The 17,965-nt window shown below is 35.5% G+C and overlaps 1 protein-coding gene across 6 annotated transcripts; it reads right to left on the bottom strand.

Moving 5' to 3' along the window:
- Nucleotides 1-2,380: 2,380 nt before the first annotated feature.
- Nucleotides 2,381-17,884, bottom strand: LOC135199513 (uncharacterized). 6 transcript variants are annotated; one of them, XM_064227634.1, is made up of 6 exons: nt 17,732-17,884; nt 11,881-12,588; nt 10,636-10,912; nt 10,033-10,198; nt 8,107-8,274; nt 2,381-5,018 (listed from the first exon to the last, which is right to left on the bottom strand). In XM_064227634.1, the coding sequence occupies exons 2-6, from the start codon at nt 12,581-12,583 to the stop codon at nt 4,902-4,904; spliced, it is 1,431 nt and encodes a 476-aa protein (XP_064083704.1). In that variant the 5' UTR covers nt 12,584-12,588; nt 17,732-17,884; the 3' UTR covers nt 2,381-4,901. The 6 variants fall into 6 exon arrangements, with proteins under 6 accessions (XP_064083704.1, XP_064083739.1, XP_064083712.1 ...); XM_064227669.1 differs by having other exon boundaries at nt 11,887-12,588; XM_064227642.1 differs by having other exon boundaries at nt 17,689-17,749.
- Nucleotides 17,885-17,965: the final 81 nt, after the last annotated feature.

Here is a 17,965-nt window from a genome sequence, read left to right as displayed (position 1 = left end):
TGGAACCCCATTGTTGACATATTGTTGTACTTACAAACATAGATTTATTTTGTGTAACTCTGGGTTGGAGACTTGTATTTTACAGAGAAATGGGCTGGTTACATTATGCAGCTGTACTGATAATAATCACACATATCAACAGTCTTGTATTGGCAGTCCAGGATCTTGTCAATTATTTTCTTAGCCATGGAGACTTTATGGTACTCCAAGTAATTTTTTGGATGGTTAAAAATGAGCTCCGTTAAATTTGTAGACTTCAGGTGTACATTTATTAATGGTATTTTTCTCAACTGAAATCTGTAGATATTTTGTTTTGATTTTATTAATATAAATTTGGACTTTTGAATTGATTTTGAGGTACATAATTGCCATATGGTGCCTGGGAATTATAGAGATGTTTACTGTTCTGATCTCTGAGCTACAGTATCTGAAAAATTGCTGTCAGAAAGACATTGTCATAGCTACCAAATTAAATTTTAAAAGAAAAGTAAAATATCAAACATATTAAAAGCCATTTTTGCTATTTTTATACTCTAGCTTTGGAAACAGTTTGAGAACATGCTGTCTTATTGCAGGGTACAGCATTTAGAGCGAGTCACAATAATTTTGTGTGATTACTGGACTGTCTCGTATGTTCATGTAGACGGAGTCCCTCAACAGGAACTGAGAAAGTGAATAATCATTCCAGGTGAGACTTCCAGCTTCATATTACCTCTCTTTACCGAACATTTGTGCCGAGTAGGTAGGGTGCAATCACTCAATTGCTTAATTTATTATCCTGAATTATAGGCTGAGAACATCAAGCTGTTATAGTGCTTCTCTCATAATATATTCAAGAGTCCATCTATACGGTTTAATCTTATGTATAGCATGCTAATCATGTATACAATTACTTATCCTAGATAAATATATTCCTGTTTATTCAGCAGTAACTAATAAAACCTGAATGCCATAGAAGACCACTTATGATATTGCAATACAGATATTCAGGACAGCTTAGGTAAACTTTAGAAATAGGAAAATATAAATTGATGTTTGCTTACCATGAACAGTAATAAAATGCATTCATTGAAGATTATTCATATTTGTTTGCAACAAAGAGTGATAAAAGGTTAATGATGCCTATATAACAAAAAATAAGATTATTGACTTGCTTGCAATGAAGTTTAGAGATTAGTAAGGTTTTTGCTTGCAACAAATTGGAAAGATTATGATGTATTTGGTTGCAGCAGAGGAAAGTTGTGGATTATTGTGTGCTGGAAGAAGAGAATGTTCGTGTTCAACTCTTAATACTTTTGTAGACTTGGACACTCCTGCCATTATGAAAACTAATTTCAGAAATGCACCCAACTTTGATATGGTATGGATTTAGAACATCACATTTGTACAGTAAGAGAGGTGAATTGTGACTTTGTTTGACTTTGGTCTCTTTAAAATGTTATTGTATGTGCTGTGAAGTTTGGCTGTAGAGAATGTTGGGAATAGCTACTTATGCAAGAGTGTATGGTTAAAATATGTTGCTGATATTTGGAGAAAGATGTTTATAGTAGACTCACGTGCAAGACGTACATACCAGTTGATTGCACTAGTGCAGCAACTTGGTAGATTCATGTGATATCTGTGATTAAATAGAAAAAAACTTTGGGTTGTGGAAATTTGCAAGGTAGCTTGTGATATTCTCCTGGTTGTGATGGAGGTAGCTAGAAAGTACAGATGTACACAGAAAATTCTTATTCAGTTTTTGAAGTAATGTACGTTTCAATTTGGGCTTCTGTATAACTATTTGTGGCCTCTAATGCAGCAGGAGGGAATTTAGTAACCTTTATCTTGTTGTTCAACTTGGGCCTTTGGCACATGAGCTGAAGTGCTGTTGTTATATGCCCTCTAAAGGAATTAAGAAAATTGATTTGGATAATTGTTTTCAGGATCCAGCTGCTGCCACTAAACCTACTAATTACAATATTTGGCACAAATTAGGATATCTATGTACAGTTTTGTCTCGCGTAAGAGTAACAGAATGAGTGGCTAGGTTATATGGGAAACATGCCACACTGTAAAGAATGTAAAAACATGGTTGACCACATTCATTCCCAAATGACAATGAGAAAATATACATGTTCATCCACTAGGTTTTTTATCACCCTCATAAAATATAACAGCATAATTATCATCTTTGTCACAACTAGTGTTGCCAGTATTTAGAAGTTTTCAGGTAAATGTACTGCAGTTAGCAAACATGAGATCTAAATTTGTGCAACCTGGCATTATTTGCCAGTTATAATGATCTAAAATCATGATTAGCAATGAATCAAGTTGCAGAATTTTGCCTATTTGTTCTAATGTTTGATAAAAAAAAAAATAAGTAAATGATATTCACACAGTTGTACAAATAATTTTATTTTCTTTCCGTGTCAGAACAACACATGGACAAAATTTTATGACAAATGGCAGTAAAGTGTGCTGCATTAAAAAAACTGCTGAACTTTTTCACAATTACAAAATGTTTGGCGATTATATTGCACCGACAAATGAGAGAAAAAATTCCTAGCTGCCTGCAGTCATGAATTTTTAACAATTTTAATACAAATAAACAACTTGCACTGCTCTGGTCAACTGCAGCGTTACACTAAATAAACTGAAAAAATAAAACATTTACAAAGAAACTATCCTAGTATAATTTACAAGCAAAATGTTTGCCTAGATACAATCAACATTGAGCATCAATGAACACTTGCACCACTACAAAAAATATGTATATAACTGAAATACTGTAAATTATAGATTTTAAAATTCATAATCCTACTAATGAAAAATGCTTCTCTTCCTGTAATCTTTAACCCTACACTTACAAAGAATGTAAAAATTTCTTGCCTAACAATTTAGATAAGCAAATTATATATTTTTCTCTTAATTCATATAAAAATACAGTGCATTTAGGAGAAAGCACCGAGTTACTCAACTGTACTGGAAAGTCAATACGTAATGCTCCACAGAAGCAATGAGGTAAGAAAAAGCATACTAAGTAGTAAAACTGGACCACCAAGTCAAAATTTTAACTCAGCACTTGTAGAACTTCCATGTTCAATCTAAAGCAATAAAAGAAATGAAAAGTAATCAATAAAAGGCACATTTCTTTAACATCTGGAGACACTGATGCACATGACACTAATCTCTTATGGAGGGGCATGTTACTTCAGTTAGCGGTATTGAACTGCAACCGTTCAGCACCAGCTATGGAGAGCAAAACATCAGCCCAAGGTCATCTGAAAAACTAACTATGATGCCAGTGTGGAATCAGATGTGTAATTCTTTCATTCAAATTTCTTACAACATGAAACTGTTATGTGAAACTTTCTATTGGCAGCTGACATATAAATTTTGCTATCTAATGGAAATGTAAGTATAAAATTTTTAGGTTAATGTAATCCACTGTATGTATGTCCTGACCACAAAAACCTGATAGCATAAGTCTGGCTTCCATTGCCCTCTTGTACTTATTAAGACATAAATTATTACTAATAATTATTAAATAGTTTAACTATGCCACAGAGTTAAAACACTACCATTGTGCTGTTTTATTTATGATCTGTAGATAGACAAAAATACCTTACAAAACCAAGAATTGGGGGCTTGGTTTAAATCAAGACTTGTCAAAAGTGCCAATTCCATCTTTCATACAGTCCAAGTACTACATCAAAATTAGAATTATGGCTCATGATATCAAGGGTTAGCAATTCTATTCACATTACTTTACTTCAGACAAGTTAAATACATTTCCATTACATATATTAACAAACAACAAATGAAACAATAACTGATGACAAAGATGCAGTGCCAATTTTTATGTGTGTTATTTGTGCTTTTAATTAACACAAACCTGTGCATGTCTAGTGCTGTGCTGTCTGAAAATGAGCAAGGTTTAGTGTTAAGAGGATAAAAATTTGCATAAAGATTCTCGGAGTGATAGTTAATGATAATGATGCAGAAATGATACAGGAACAAAGATGATGAAATCACAACCCATTAATTTAAATCACATTATCAAAAAGTCACAAGAAATATATTATCGTACTAATGTATACTTGAATACCTATCTACGTGGTCAAATAAAAACTAGTGAGCAATCAATGAGACATTTCCATTCTTTAACTTGGGAAACCCACACATTGGAACAGCTTCTATCGAGTTAAATTAAACATTATAAATTCCGTATGTATTCTGAAAAAGATGAATGATTCAAGTCAAACTCTAAGGCTGTTACAGTTGACTAAAACGTTTTTTTTTAATATAATTGCATACATAATTATATATTAAACTAACCCTAAAACTGACAAATGTCTTGATTAATAAAACAAATATATGACAAAGTTTCAGATGGTTAATGCTAGGTTATCTCTTACTGTCCGTTTAAAGTACTGTGAAGCAAACAAACAGCCAAAACCATTTCTAAAACTATTGCCAAAGACTACAGGAAATACCTTAATAAAAACAATCATACAAAATGTCTTCCAATCCAAAAATTTGTTATCACTACCATCTTTTTTCTTTATGTACAACTCTTGATTTGTCATCTACTGAGCTCATACTCAAAACATTCACTATGTATAATCTATTCAGCCAAAAAGAACTGAATTGGCATATTTTCACAAAAATCAAAATTTTGTAGCAAAAATTCATAAGCCAAACATAATTGCAAATAATCACTTCTTAATCTAAAGTCAAAAATTAAAGACTATACATTACTTTTAACTTAAGTTAGTATTCAAACTTAATATGAAACCATACAAAAATATTTACAGAGAATAAATGTTGATGATGATGATGACAATGAAAAATTCCTGTTAACAATAATGGTGGTGAACATGAAAACAATTCATTACAACTCCTATAATAATTTTCTGTTACCAGTCTTTCAAGGTTTTAACAACATACACACCAGCAGCAACTGTTCCAATAAGACAAAAGACAAAAACAGCAGTTCTATACAGTGCATTTGCTCCTCTGCTCAATACTGCACCCTGTTTTGGAGACAAGGGATAATTTCATTAAAATAGTTTCCTATATGTTAAAAATTAAAAAAATACTTTAATCCTTTAAAGAAATTAAATTTTTCATATAATTATTATATATAACAGTTCTAATAATAAAATCTATTCTTAAACAAACCCACAAATCATAATTAGCCTTATTCTATGTGAAATGCAACCAGACTCAACAACACAAAGGAAAGGCAAAACCCCATTGTGCATGAAAGTCAATTCAATCATGCTGCAAGGTGTCACAACCCAATTTTTAAGTGGAGTCTCCCATCTGTAGATGAGGGAAAGGGAAGCCGGCACTGAAAATTATGATTAATGGGGTTGTATGAAAGCATGTCTTATAAAAACATTTATTATTATGAACCCATTATAATCATAAGAGGAAAGACTTAGGAGATAAGCCCCAAGTCACATGATGGAGTCTGAAATCATGGGTACCTTCATAAGTAATGGAAATCATGGGTATTTTCATAATATGAAAAATATTTTAATCAATGCCAAGAACAAGGCTTAAAAGATAGTACTTAAGACATATGACTTTATTTGTGTCAAGATGAGGGATGAGGTATAAAGAGGATGATCTTGATCCCTCCAACCTGAAAGTATATGCTCCCAACACCCACCCACATTGTAATCAATCAATGAGACTGCAGAAATCTCCTTGGGAAGAGGCAGAAATATCCAATTTCGAAGGTGCCTCTCCAATTGCATAATGTATACCTCCTACTCAAGATGAGATGAGATGGTGGGTTGCTAAAACAAACTTTGCTTTTCTCTCTTGTGTGACAACCAGGTGTCAACCTCAGTATGAGCCTTCCTTGCCAATGTTGATGGTACCATCTTAGCTAACTTAAATGATTCAGCCTGAATGCTACTCACCTGAAACATCAAAGCCGGAGAAGAAGGAGCAGCTGGAGGAAAAAAAAAAAAAAAAAAAAAAGGGAAAACAGTGAAGGAAAATCCTTAGCAGTGCTGCATATACCATCAGAGGAGATTCTTCTGGTGCTTTATCCTCTTCCTCTTCAGCTGACAACACTGGAGACAGAGATCGTCACTCAACAGTTTCAAGCATGAAGAAGGTTTCTTTAACGACCCTAAAATACCATCCAACCTTTGCTGGATGGGGCAAGAGAGGAATCTGCCACTGAAGATACTTGTACTTGCTGTCAATCTGAAGGTGCTAAATCCTCTTGAGCTGGCGCCGAACTTGTCAAAGAAGCAAAGGAGCAGTAAGGATTGTCCAAACGTTCAGGCGCTGGCTGCCACCTGGGAGCTAAAGGTGCTCGGCTGATAATGTCCACTTGGCAGCCACTGGGTGCTCAACTGCTTCCAAGTACCTGGAAATTGCTGGGCGCTTTGGCGCCAATTCGTACTCTGGCACCACTGAATGCTTGGGTGCTATTGGGCACGTGGGAGCCAGCTGGCATTTAGACTGCTGCACTACTTGGTGCTAATGGGAGCTTGCGTCTTGGAACAGAGGAAGAGCGCTCAGGAAAGAACCTCTCCAGGCTGTCCCAAAAAGTACATGATGAGACAGCTTGACAGCTTCCTTCACCTTCTTACATGGTACTTCTGGCATGCAAGATACGTCAACTGCAGACCTTTTCAATGGTCTTGAAGTGCCACTGGCGCTTCTATTCAATTAGAAGCCTCGGAACTAGAGGAAAGCCAGAACACCGCAAAGACGCCTTTCCAATGGCTGTCTGTTGATCACCTGGGATTTAACTATAGGTGAGACTGAGGGGGCAACATGACCTTGGGTAGCCCCACCAACCTAATCTTGGGCTTCCGGTATGGCTTCTTCCTGGTGGTGCAGGAGAGTATGCCAGAGACCTTCACCTAGGACAATCGGCGAGACAGACAACAAGCTCCTCCAATCGAACTTCACTCACTTTGCGCTCCATAAGCGCTTTCACTGATTCACCTAATTGTGATACAGTGTTTGATGATAATTCAAAGTTGTGATTGAATTTACACTCTAAGGTGGCAGTGGTGTTGGTGTCAAGAGCTAAGGAGCTGGGATAAGGATTAGGTGGAACAGTCGAAGGACTAGGAATGGGCAAAATTACAGGAACAGAAAGAATCAGAACATCACAGGTTGACCTAGCTGATTCCTGACTAGTCATAGTCATGTCTTGCTTAATAGCATTTGCTATCCTCTGCCTATCCCTTGCTAATTTTGATAGATGAAAATTCAACACTTTCCACTGTTTAATATCCCAGCCCTCACATTCAATACAAGATTTTTCTAATGAGCAAACTTGTGCCCTACAATTAGTACAAAGCATGTGTAAGTCATATTTTGCAGAGGTTAATCTTGTTTTACAGCCTTTGCCGCAACAATGAGTGCTTGACCTACTTGCGTCAGACATCGTCATGCATACAAGTCAATTACAGTCAAAATAAGGAAAAGTCACATCCATTAAATCTAAATTAAAGGATTGATCTAAATCCCCAACTAAATAATTTGCCTAAAGGCTACCTAAAACAAAGTAGTACTTCACCAATGCTTCAGAACTAAGAAACCAGCAAAGAACTCAAATTCCAAACCAGCTGCTGCTCACATCATCTTAAGATGGCAGAAACAAATTGAAATTCCTAGCTCAGTTGTTCCTCTTCTTCCCAAAAGTGGGTGGGACGCTATCACGGATTTCAAATTTTAGTTGCTGATACTAGAAACTGATAGCTATGTAATTACTTGATAAGTTTACTTATTTAAAAGTTTTCATGATAAGTTACTTAATTAAAAGTTTTCATAACTACATTATCTAATTATGCAATAAAACAAAACAGCCTATTGCTATAACAATTAATTATGATATGAAACACTGTAAAGTTTACAGTGCAGAGCTGCCTAAACCCACTGATTTCTTACAAAGGTTTTAGAAGCTGTGCTGTAAGTCTGAAATGCATTTGGAAAAATTGCACAATGATCACATCCTAATCTCACTGGAACAAGTCAAATGTGAATATCAAAACATCCTCTTATCACTGTAAAACCAGACCAAGAATAATTTAATGACAGTTTAACCAAATCACTAAGATTAAAACAATGTTAGAAACCTACCCAACCGCCAGCTTCCTTTACCCATCTGCAAACGTGATCTACTAAATACTGCAATGACCATTTCATTAACACCTGAAGAAACTGCTGTCCTTGGCGCCGCACATGAAAGACTGCAACATCTCCCACAAAAGTAAATAATGCAACTATACGTTCTCGGGTTATTCCTCCCTGGAAAAAGATAAGCAGAAAAAAGTTGTCAGAAAAAATTCCAGTTTGGTAGCAAATAAGAAAAATTTTTTCAAAAGTTTTGTAGCAAAAAAGAAAAAAAATCATTAAGCCAAGCAATCTGAGGCTTAAACTTCCAAGTGGTAACATAAAAGAAAAGATGGTGGATATTAAAAAAAAAAGAAAAGTGATTGAAATAGTACTTTCTGTAGAAATACTAAGAAACCAGCAAGCAGTGGGGAGATATATGATTAAGCAGTAAGGGAAGGTGACAGATCTAACATACATGTGTTGCTTTTGATTCAATCCTACTGAATATGGAGATAAATATATCATCAATACTATAAATATGGATAAGTTAGGCCAACATAAAGCTTTGGTAATTGGGATGACAAAAATTATACTACAGTATACAAATTTTCTCAATTAAGATTTAGCAATATAAACTACAGGTAGTCCTTGAGTTATGATGATTCGAGTCGAGATATTTCGAAGTTACGATGGTGATACCAGTTATATTTTGAAGTTACGATGGCGATACCGATAGTGCGTGATTTTTGTCCATTTTAAACTGTTTAAAACACAAATTTGTGTAAGATCAGAATGCATTCCTAACACCCAATGAGTCTCTTGCTGGTGATGTGATGAAGAAGAGGCATTCCATCACTTTAGAGAAAAAAACAAAAAAGAATTAACAGTACAATATAGTACGTATATGTATAGATTGGTGTAGGCTAGGCTGCCTCTTAGTTACAATATTTTCAAGTAAGAATGGGATCATTGTAACGTATCCTCATCGTAACTAGAGGCCTACCTGTATCTTTCTGCTATGCAAACTTAATTCCCTAAAACAGCCAAAATGTTGTTCACAGTTATAGAGGCCCAATTACGTTTTCATTAAAATTAATTTTAAAAATTGGATAGAAATGAAACAAAATGAGACAAGCTTACAGGATCCGAGTTAATAAATGAAGGGAAACTTTCTTGAACAAATATGACTATACTGACTTCAGAGATTATTTTGATCCTTTAATAACAAAGGAAAAAATAAATCACCTTGTAAAAACTGTTAAAACTGATAATTTTGAAATCATAAAAATTTCTTCTGATATGTGATTGATGCTTTGATGTCAAAAGATGTTACACTTCACAAATATATGATCAAACCTCATGTTGTTTTAACATTTTCTTTTCCACTTTTGATAATACTATGATAAGCTTCAAAATAACACCAAAACCAGCCTCTAATAAGAAAAACAAATTCATGGCAAGCAATTACAAAAAAACATTGTCTGGTTCATAACTGGTTAGCGTGCTTTGTCACAGAAATTTTGGAGCACCCAAAACCTCAGAGGGTCTAATATTCGGCTAAATTTGGGCAGATACACTTATGTGCTCTTTATTAAGATTATTTCATTCTCTGTACTAAATCTTATTATGCCAACAGTTTTATGGTTTAAAACAATACACTAATAATTACTACATCAAACAGTTGACAAACCACCATGTTAAGAATCTTAAAAACTCACATAAGAGGCCTCAGATGTCTCTTACAACAAAAGATCCAGTGCCAACTACACAGCATGGACATTTGTTGCAATACATTCTACATTATACTATTAGTAATGATCTTAGGTATAAACCATTTTTTCAACTTCTGTACTAAAAGTGTTAAGATTTTGGATCCGATGTATTCTACAAGGCAGAGGTTTCATTTAAGATGATAAATTTGAATATTTGAGGTTCAACTAAATGTTTTACCATAAATAATTCTGTGCAGAGCTGGAAAAAATTTTCCATATTGATGCTCTCCAGGTGAACAGACTCCGCCATACGTTGAACATTCCTGCGTTCCTCTGTTTTGGCAAATGCATCAGCTAATTTCCTGAGTTCCTGTCCAACTCTATATAAGGCAGGATTGCGATACCTGAAATAAACAGCAATGATGGAAGTTTATAACATGCACCTTCTCCAATATGATAATAATGACTATTGGATCACTGATGAAATATAGAATCCCTTAAATATGTCTTATGTAAACATTAAATATCAACTCTACAATGCGTAAATGTAATTTAATCATAAAAGAGCAATACCCTAAGGATGATAACCTTGTCACAACCAGGTCTAGCCATACTAAATATCAAGGAAAGACACATAATTCTGAATTGCCAATGCTACGGGTCTGACCTACTCAAGATTAACCATTACTTAGGCTATATTCCAACACGAGGTTATCACAATTAAGTTAGATATAGAAGTCTTGTTGTGGGCAAACTTTTCTCTAATTTTACCTTAAAATGCACTCACATTTGTGGTATGCCTCATTAAAGTTTTCATATAGTAAAACACTGGTATGATTACCCTTGATGTATAATGGCTGTGCTAGGGTTCGGAAGACGATTTCTAAGTAGAGTTTCAGAAGTAAAGTTGCTTAATAAATCTTGAGCATCATCTTCTATACTACCGTCTAGTGGTGGTGGCTGGGGTCCGTACCCACCACCTCTTAAGTTTAAAGGCAGGATTCTTGTCACAGACTGAAAGAATGATGGGTCTTCTTGGGGGGGTAAGGGCCGAGGGCTGCACCATGAATCTCTTCGATCTGACTGATAGTTTGGAAGTCTTGGTAACCTGTCATACTCTGGTCAAAAAATAATCTATTGACCGTGTATGTATAACATATTATATACCTACTGAATTTACTTTCCATAAATAAAATTGTCTATATACAAACAAAGACTTCCTTATCAGAACCTTATAAAAAATAGTTATAAATCATCTTGCCACTGGATTCTTCCTCTAGTTAATGTTGGATACCATTAATTAGTAGTAGACATCTGCAGCTCTAAACATTAGAAATTGTTAATGGATCGCCAAACATTATAAATTGCTAGAAAGGCCTTAAAATGTTGGATAAATATGGACCATCTGGCTCCAATAGGTCCAGTATTTGGTCAAACTTTTATTGGCATAATGGGAAAAATGTTAAAATGGTGCCAATCTCTCCTATCATATAAAAGCTTAAAACAATCTTACAAGACAAATTATTCCCATCCAACATCAAAATGTTTTTATTAAACATACTGCACTGTACTGGTTTAAAATGGTACCTTTCAAGATACACACAGAGGAATATATTATGCTAAAATCCCTACCTCTATGGGATGTTTCGGCAGATATATTTTCTACAAAATTAGGCTGTATAAAAAAAATTTATAGTTCTTCCATAAATATTAATGAAGTCTGGTTTAAAATGGTACCTTTCAAGATACAGAGGAATATATTATACTAAAATCCCTACCTCTATGGGATGTTTCGAAGATATATTTTCTACAAAATTAGGCTGTATAAAAAAAAACTTATAGTTCTTTCATAAATATTAATGAGGTCTTGAAACAAACAGCTTATGTTAAAACTGTAATCTCATATGAAATCTGGTAATTTTATATCATCAGATGCTAGCAACACACAAAACACTGTTCAATACTTTCATGGTTTGTTTACTTATGGCTACTATTTTTTGACCTCTGAAATACCTAACAGAATCTCTACAGCATTACATATTCTATATATGTATACACTTTTAAAACTGAAATAACAAATACATACCCATACCTTGTGCCGAGTCATCATCAAAATATGAAAAATTTGTAGTGGGTGAGCAAGCTAAATCTTCAGACAAATTCCTCCTATGTGAAAAACTACTGCTGCTACTGCTTCTTCTTCTCATTAGTGGTATTGCTTCAATATTACTAGGGGTCCTGTCAGGCTGGTCTCTTCCAGTTGGATACTGTGCTCTTACACGAGGTCTTACAGATTGATCTGGCACATAATCGTGGGCAACTCCAGCATATTGGTCAAAGCCTTGATTACTATTCTCATCTACATTATTGTTTTCACTATCTTGTAAAGCCAATTCATTGAGTTGTTCTATGGATATATTATTGCCTCTTTCATAAGGAGATGGAAGAGATCCGGGAGGAGACTGAAGTGAAGATGATGATGAAAGCAGAGATGGCTGTAAGTATGGAGACGACAAAGGGGATTCTAACTGTGATGGGGATGGGTTAAATGAGTGACGCTGACTAGGTGAGGGTAGAGGTGAAGCTTGAAAAGGTGATGAGAGTGCTGAAGGCAAGTTCTCCTGACTACTAAGGCTTGATATGGTTCCACTGCCCCTGAAATCATCATTGGAAGTTTCATGCTGGGGCCCACTTGCAGCATTCTGAGTCTCTTCAGAGGTATCATCACCATCCTTGGATGCAGATGGTCTCTGAACAGCTTTTTCACCATGGGGAGTATTGATGGCCATTTAGCCTGAAAAACAAAATATGTAAGTACAAGAAGACAGCTAAATTAGAACACTGCAGGATTACTGTATAAGATTAATAAAGTATATGTACATCAACACAGGCAATTCTTACACATACAGAGGCCCTTGTTAAACTGAATATGAAATCTAACAGGTAATGAGAACTTGGAGGGGCCAAAAAAGATATGAGAACTTCACCAAAAAGTTCCTTAACTGTCATGTAAAATAAAAACAACAAAGACTGCAGAAGCATTTGTTACCACATGGGCTACAAGCAGCTAACGCTTCCTAAGCAGTGCTTAAAAAGTCATGAAACACTTGAAATAACAAACATGTAACTTACTACAGTATTCACTACATACACCCTCATCTTCTGTTCTTGCAGAGATTTAAAATATCCTAGAAATGAAAGCTTGCAACACAGTTTGTTAAGATCCCACCACATGCACTGAACACTGAAAAATGTTCTATTCATTTCTGGGGAACATATGAACTATACTAATATCAGTTACATTTCAACAAAAAGGCCAGATTGCATCAAGGGACACAGTTAGCACAGCAGATTTATTATTATGCAGTGTGGCCAGCCAAATGGAACAAGGTTAAACTACCATCACAACTGGTAGGCATTAGAGTTATAGAACTGTACCAGTAAATAGCTCTTTATATAACAGTAACAGGATAGACCTAGCTTTAGATTATGACTAAATCATAACCAAGATACTACCTCAATATTATCATACTTTGATATTCTATCGAATACATGACCTACATACTTTTCAGGCAGCTGATCTTGTGTTTTATGCATCTTTAATCACTCTTGTTAGCACAAAGAATTCATCTTTGCTTCTGTCACTTATTAGGGACCTCAATGGGAAAGCAAAGTAGGATAAAAACCAAGTGAACTGAACCAAAACAAAATAAAAATGCAAAGATATCACAAATTGCAAGGACACATCCAGACCTAACCTAAAGTATACTACTGGGTCCTTACATGGATCCTCCCTATCCTAACCTTATCTAAAATCCCATAAATCACTAAATAAACTCACCTCACCTTAACCTTACACATGGGTTCTAACTGGTGAAGACAGTTATGCCTGTATTATCAGTATTCCACAGAGCACAGAGAATATTCCTTACCTTGGGATGTGCATAGCATAAAAACATATGACAAATGTTTCCCACTGATCTTAACCCTTTACTGCCGACTGGACGTATTTTACGTTGACATTTTTTGTCTCTCGTGTGCCGACTGGACGTATTAAACGTCGACTTACAAATTTTTTTTTTTTAAATTCGCGGAAAAATACTTATGGGCCTACCAGCCTAAAACTTTTGAATCACGCGCCTTGGGGGATGCTGGGAGTTCACGGATCAAGGTGTTGTTTTGTTTACAATCGTTACGCAGGCGCGCAAGCGCGAATTTCTTTGCCACACTAAAAAGTATCTGTGACACATCTCGGAAATTATTTCGTCACTTTGACATCATTTTTGTACCATTGTAAATTAGCCGTTACATGAAGTATTATACATGAAAATGTGCGCATTTTTATGTAGAATACAACAATAAAATACTCATGATTGTAGCTTTTATCAGTTTTGAGATATTTTCATATAAATAACGATAATTGCCAAAATTTCAACCTTCGGTCAATTTTGACTCTACCGAAATGGTCGAAAAACGCAATTGTAAGCTAAAACTCTTATATTTTAGTAATATTCAATCATTTACCTTAATTTTGCAACTAATTGGAAGTCTCTAGCACAATATTTCGATTTATGGTGAATTTATGAACAAACTTTTTCCTTACGTCCGCGCGGTAACTCTTCCGAAAAAAATCATACATGAGATTGTGGTAATGTTTGCACAATTTTAAAATTAGCCGTTATATAGTTTTATATATGGAAATGTGCACAATTTCATGCACAATACAACTAAAAGCAACCCATGGTTGTAGCTTTTATCAGTTTTGAGATATTTTCATATAAATAACGATAATTGCAAAAATTTCAACCTTCAGTCAACTTTGACTCTACCAAAATGGTCGAAAAACGCAATTGTAAGCTAAAACGCTTATATTCTAGTAATATGCAAGCATTTACCTTCATTTTGCAACAAATTGGAAGTCTCTAGCACAATATTTTGATTTATGGTGAATTTACGAAAAAAACAACATTTTTTTTACATCTGCGCGGTAACTCTTCCAAAAAAATCATACGTGCGATTGTGGTAATGTTTGCACCATTTTAAATTAGCCGTTACATAAAGTTTTATATATGAAAATGTGCGCAATTTTATGTAGAATACAACAAAAAATAATTGAAGGTTGTAGCTTTTCTCATTTTTGAAACATTTGCATATAAATCACGATAAATAGAAAAAAACCACGTTCAGTCAACTTTGACTCTACCGAAATGGTCGAAAAACGCAATTGTAAGCTAAAACTCTTACAGTCTAGTAATATTCAGTCATTTATCTTCATCTTGAAACAAATTCGAAGTCTCTAGCACAATATTTAGATTTATGGTGAATTTTTAAAAAATCTTTCCTTCCATCCGCGCGCGGATTCTCCGCCACAAATCTCCGAAATGCGTACGTCCCATTCTCGGAATATTTGCTCCGTTTCATATTAGGCATTTCATAGAGTTTTATATATGAAAATGTGCGCAATTTCATGTAGAATAAAACCGAAAAATATTTGAAGGTTGTAGCCTTTCTTATTTCTGAAATAATTGCATATAAAAAAATTAGACATTCAGTCAACTTTAACTCGTCAGATATGGTCGAAAACTGCAATTGTAAGCTAATACTCTTACAGTATAGTAATATTCAATCATTTGTCTTCATTTTGAAAGAAATTGGAAGTCTCTAGGACAATATTTAGATTTATGGTGAATTTTTGAACAAAATATTTGTTTATGTCCGCGCGTTACGAATTCATGCATTATTTTGTGATAATATTTTCTCTGTGTTGCTTTTATCATTTTACAATGTGTTATATACCAAAATGATCGCAATTTAGTGTACATTACAATGAAAAAAATGTAACTTGTTACCTTCAACCGTTTTGCGCACAGCGCGATTTGAATACAATTATATATGAAATTTCGTTTTTGCGCTATCATATATCGCATTATTTATATATGATAATGATAATTTTTTTCATTTCTGATGGTTGCATACTAAACTTCAGGCAATGACAAAAAAAGGAGCCAAAAATGAACTCTTAATCTTGAAAACTAAGTGCGCTGTGATTTTTTGAGAAAAATATTTTTTCCGCTTCCGCGCTCACTCTGAAACACCTCCGGCACACGGGAGACAATTTTTTTTTTTACCGCTTCGGCGTTTAAGGGTTAATCAAGGTAATTCAATACAGTTAGGCAAGACATTTATCAATGGAGGAGATGCAAGGTGAGGCTGAGGCAAATTTCTAAAGTTAGGTGAGGTGAAAATCCAGTCAGGTAAGGACCTGGTACCCTGTTAGGTTAGGTTAATCAAAACTACGTTGGGTGGATTCTTTAAAGTATTCAAGGGCATTACCGTTCATAGCATTAACTTAATTTTTGGCTTCTGCCAACCCACATACTCAGTATCACTGGGTTTCCTAATTAGATAGTTGTCGAATATATCGAATGGTAAAAAAAGGCAGAAACTAGTGGGAACTAATATATGTTGGTCATGTATCTGGCTAAGAGAGTATTAGTATTAGGCTAGACACCTCTACCAAGCATAAGCTAGGCTAGGCTATGGTATATCAATGGAGGCAAACCTCCTAAACAGTATTTCTATAAAAGATTATGCTTGGCTATAATTAAAGTATGGAGCAACATTGATACAAGCCAGGAGACTAGCCTATCAAATAGCTGTTAGCAGCAGTGGAAGCAAAGCAGGAAGACGAGTATGCAAGAGAAATCTGACCATGAAACCAGGTTAAACCTAACTTTTCCTAGACTACCATGTTCTGGCCTAACAATTCCTTACCTTCCTAACCTGACTTACAGCACCGTGTCCTGACCTGGCTGGGTGGCTTCACCCTTTCTGGACCACAAAGTAACACAAAATATTGGAAAGAGACTGGTGGGACTAAATCCCCATTCGGGCAAGTGATCTGACATGCGCCACAATCTAACCAATACAATTTTAAACTAACTTTTCCTAAGGCATTGTGCCCTGACCTCATCAAAACTTACCTTCTGAACCTTACTTGGGGTGGCATGCCCTGACCTGGCCGGACAGGTGAAGCATGGACTAGCTAACATAGACAGAATTTCTATGTAACAATTCTGCACGGAATGCATGGAATGGTCCCATGAATATGAAAGCCATTAGAGTAAATATCGAATGGCCTCCTGGCGACCACCTTCCTAAAGAAATAACTTCAACACTTAGGGCTAGGTAGTACTACTACTACTACCTACTAGGTGGGTAGGTACTTCGAGAGGAAAGTAGAGGTCTCGCGGTGTTGCTTCCATGGGTGCTAGCTCATGATTGATGTCTATCCTGGGTTAGACTGTGTTAAAGTTATTTTTTTGGGAAGGTAGTCGCACTTTTATCCAGGTAGTGGCCAGGTGGCCAATTGATCATTTACCCTAGGTAGCAATCTACTAGCCTACCTACCCATCATTGTCTCCCTACACAACAGAGGTACCTACTAATACCCTTGGGCTACTACCTATGTACCTAACTGGAATGCCTAGGGCTGATCTAGCTAACCAGCCGACCCTACCCTAGGCTACGCTGAAATAGGTACCCTTAAGTAACTCTATATAGTAGTAATGCCTAGGACTGATCTCACTAGCCTAAAATACCCTAGGCTAAGCTGGAAATAAACTGGGAAACAAAGTGCACGTTGAAAAATTACCAAAGGCAAACCAACAACACTAATTTTACGATACTATACTTCACGATACTAGTAAAATCCCCAGCTCAGATTAGGGCCACCTACTACCTAGGTAGTACCCAAGACCCAACAAACCTAGTAGGTAATTACGATACTTCACTGTGAAAACCTAAACTCCGACTTAAACTCTTGGCACCTGAGGTGATTACAGACAGAAAATAATACCATTTCGATAAAAATGTCGAACAACTGTATAATTACCATAAAATTAGGCTATTACTCCGAAATATAGTAAGATAATTACCACCAAATTCCTCTCAGAATTTTCGAAGAAGCAGAGTCTTATTTACTCGTCCAATACAATGCTTATCTGAGACTCCGATCGCTCAGTCCGCGATCAAAACAACACGTCCTCTGAGGTCTCTCGCCTCAAGTATAAGCTGACCTGAGGTGGTAATCCCCCACTCTATGCGTCAGGATCTGCAAGTTGCAATCCCCTATATATATCTATGCTTGCAACTTATCAGCCCAAATACCT

Source organism: Macrobrachium nipponense, chromosome 23 (assembly GCF_015104395.2).
Source record: "Macrobrachium nipponense isolate FS-2020 chromosome 23, ASM1510439v2, whole genome shotgun sequence".
Classification (NCBI taxonomy): Eukaryota; Metazoa; Arthropoda; class Malacostraca; order Decapoda; family Palaemonidae; genus Macrobrachium; species Macrobrachium nipponense.
This window is presented reverse-complemented; position numbering and strand designations above follow the sequence as displayed.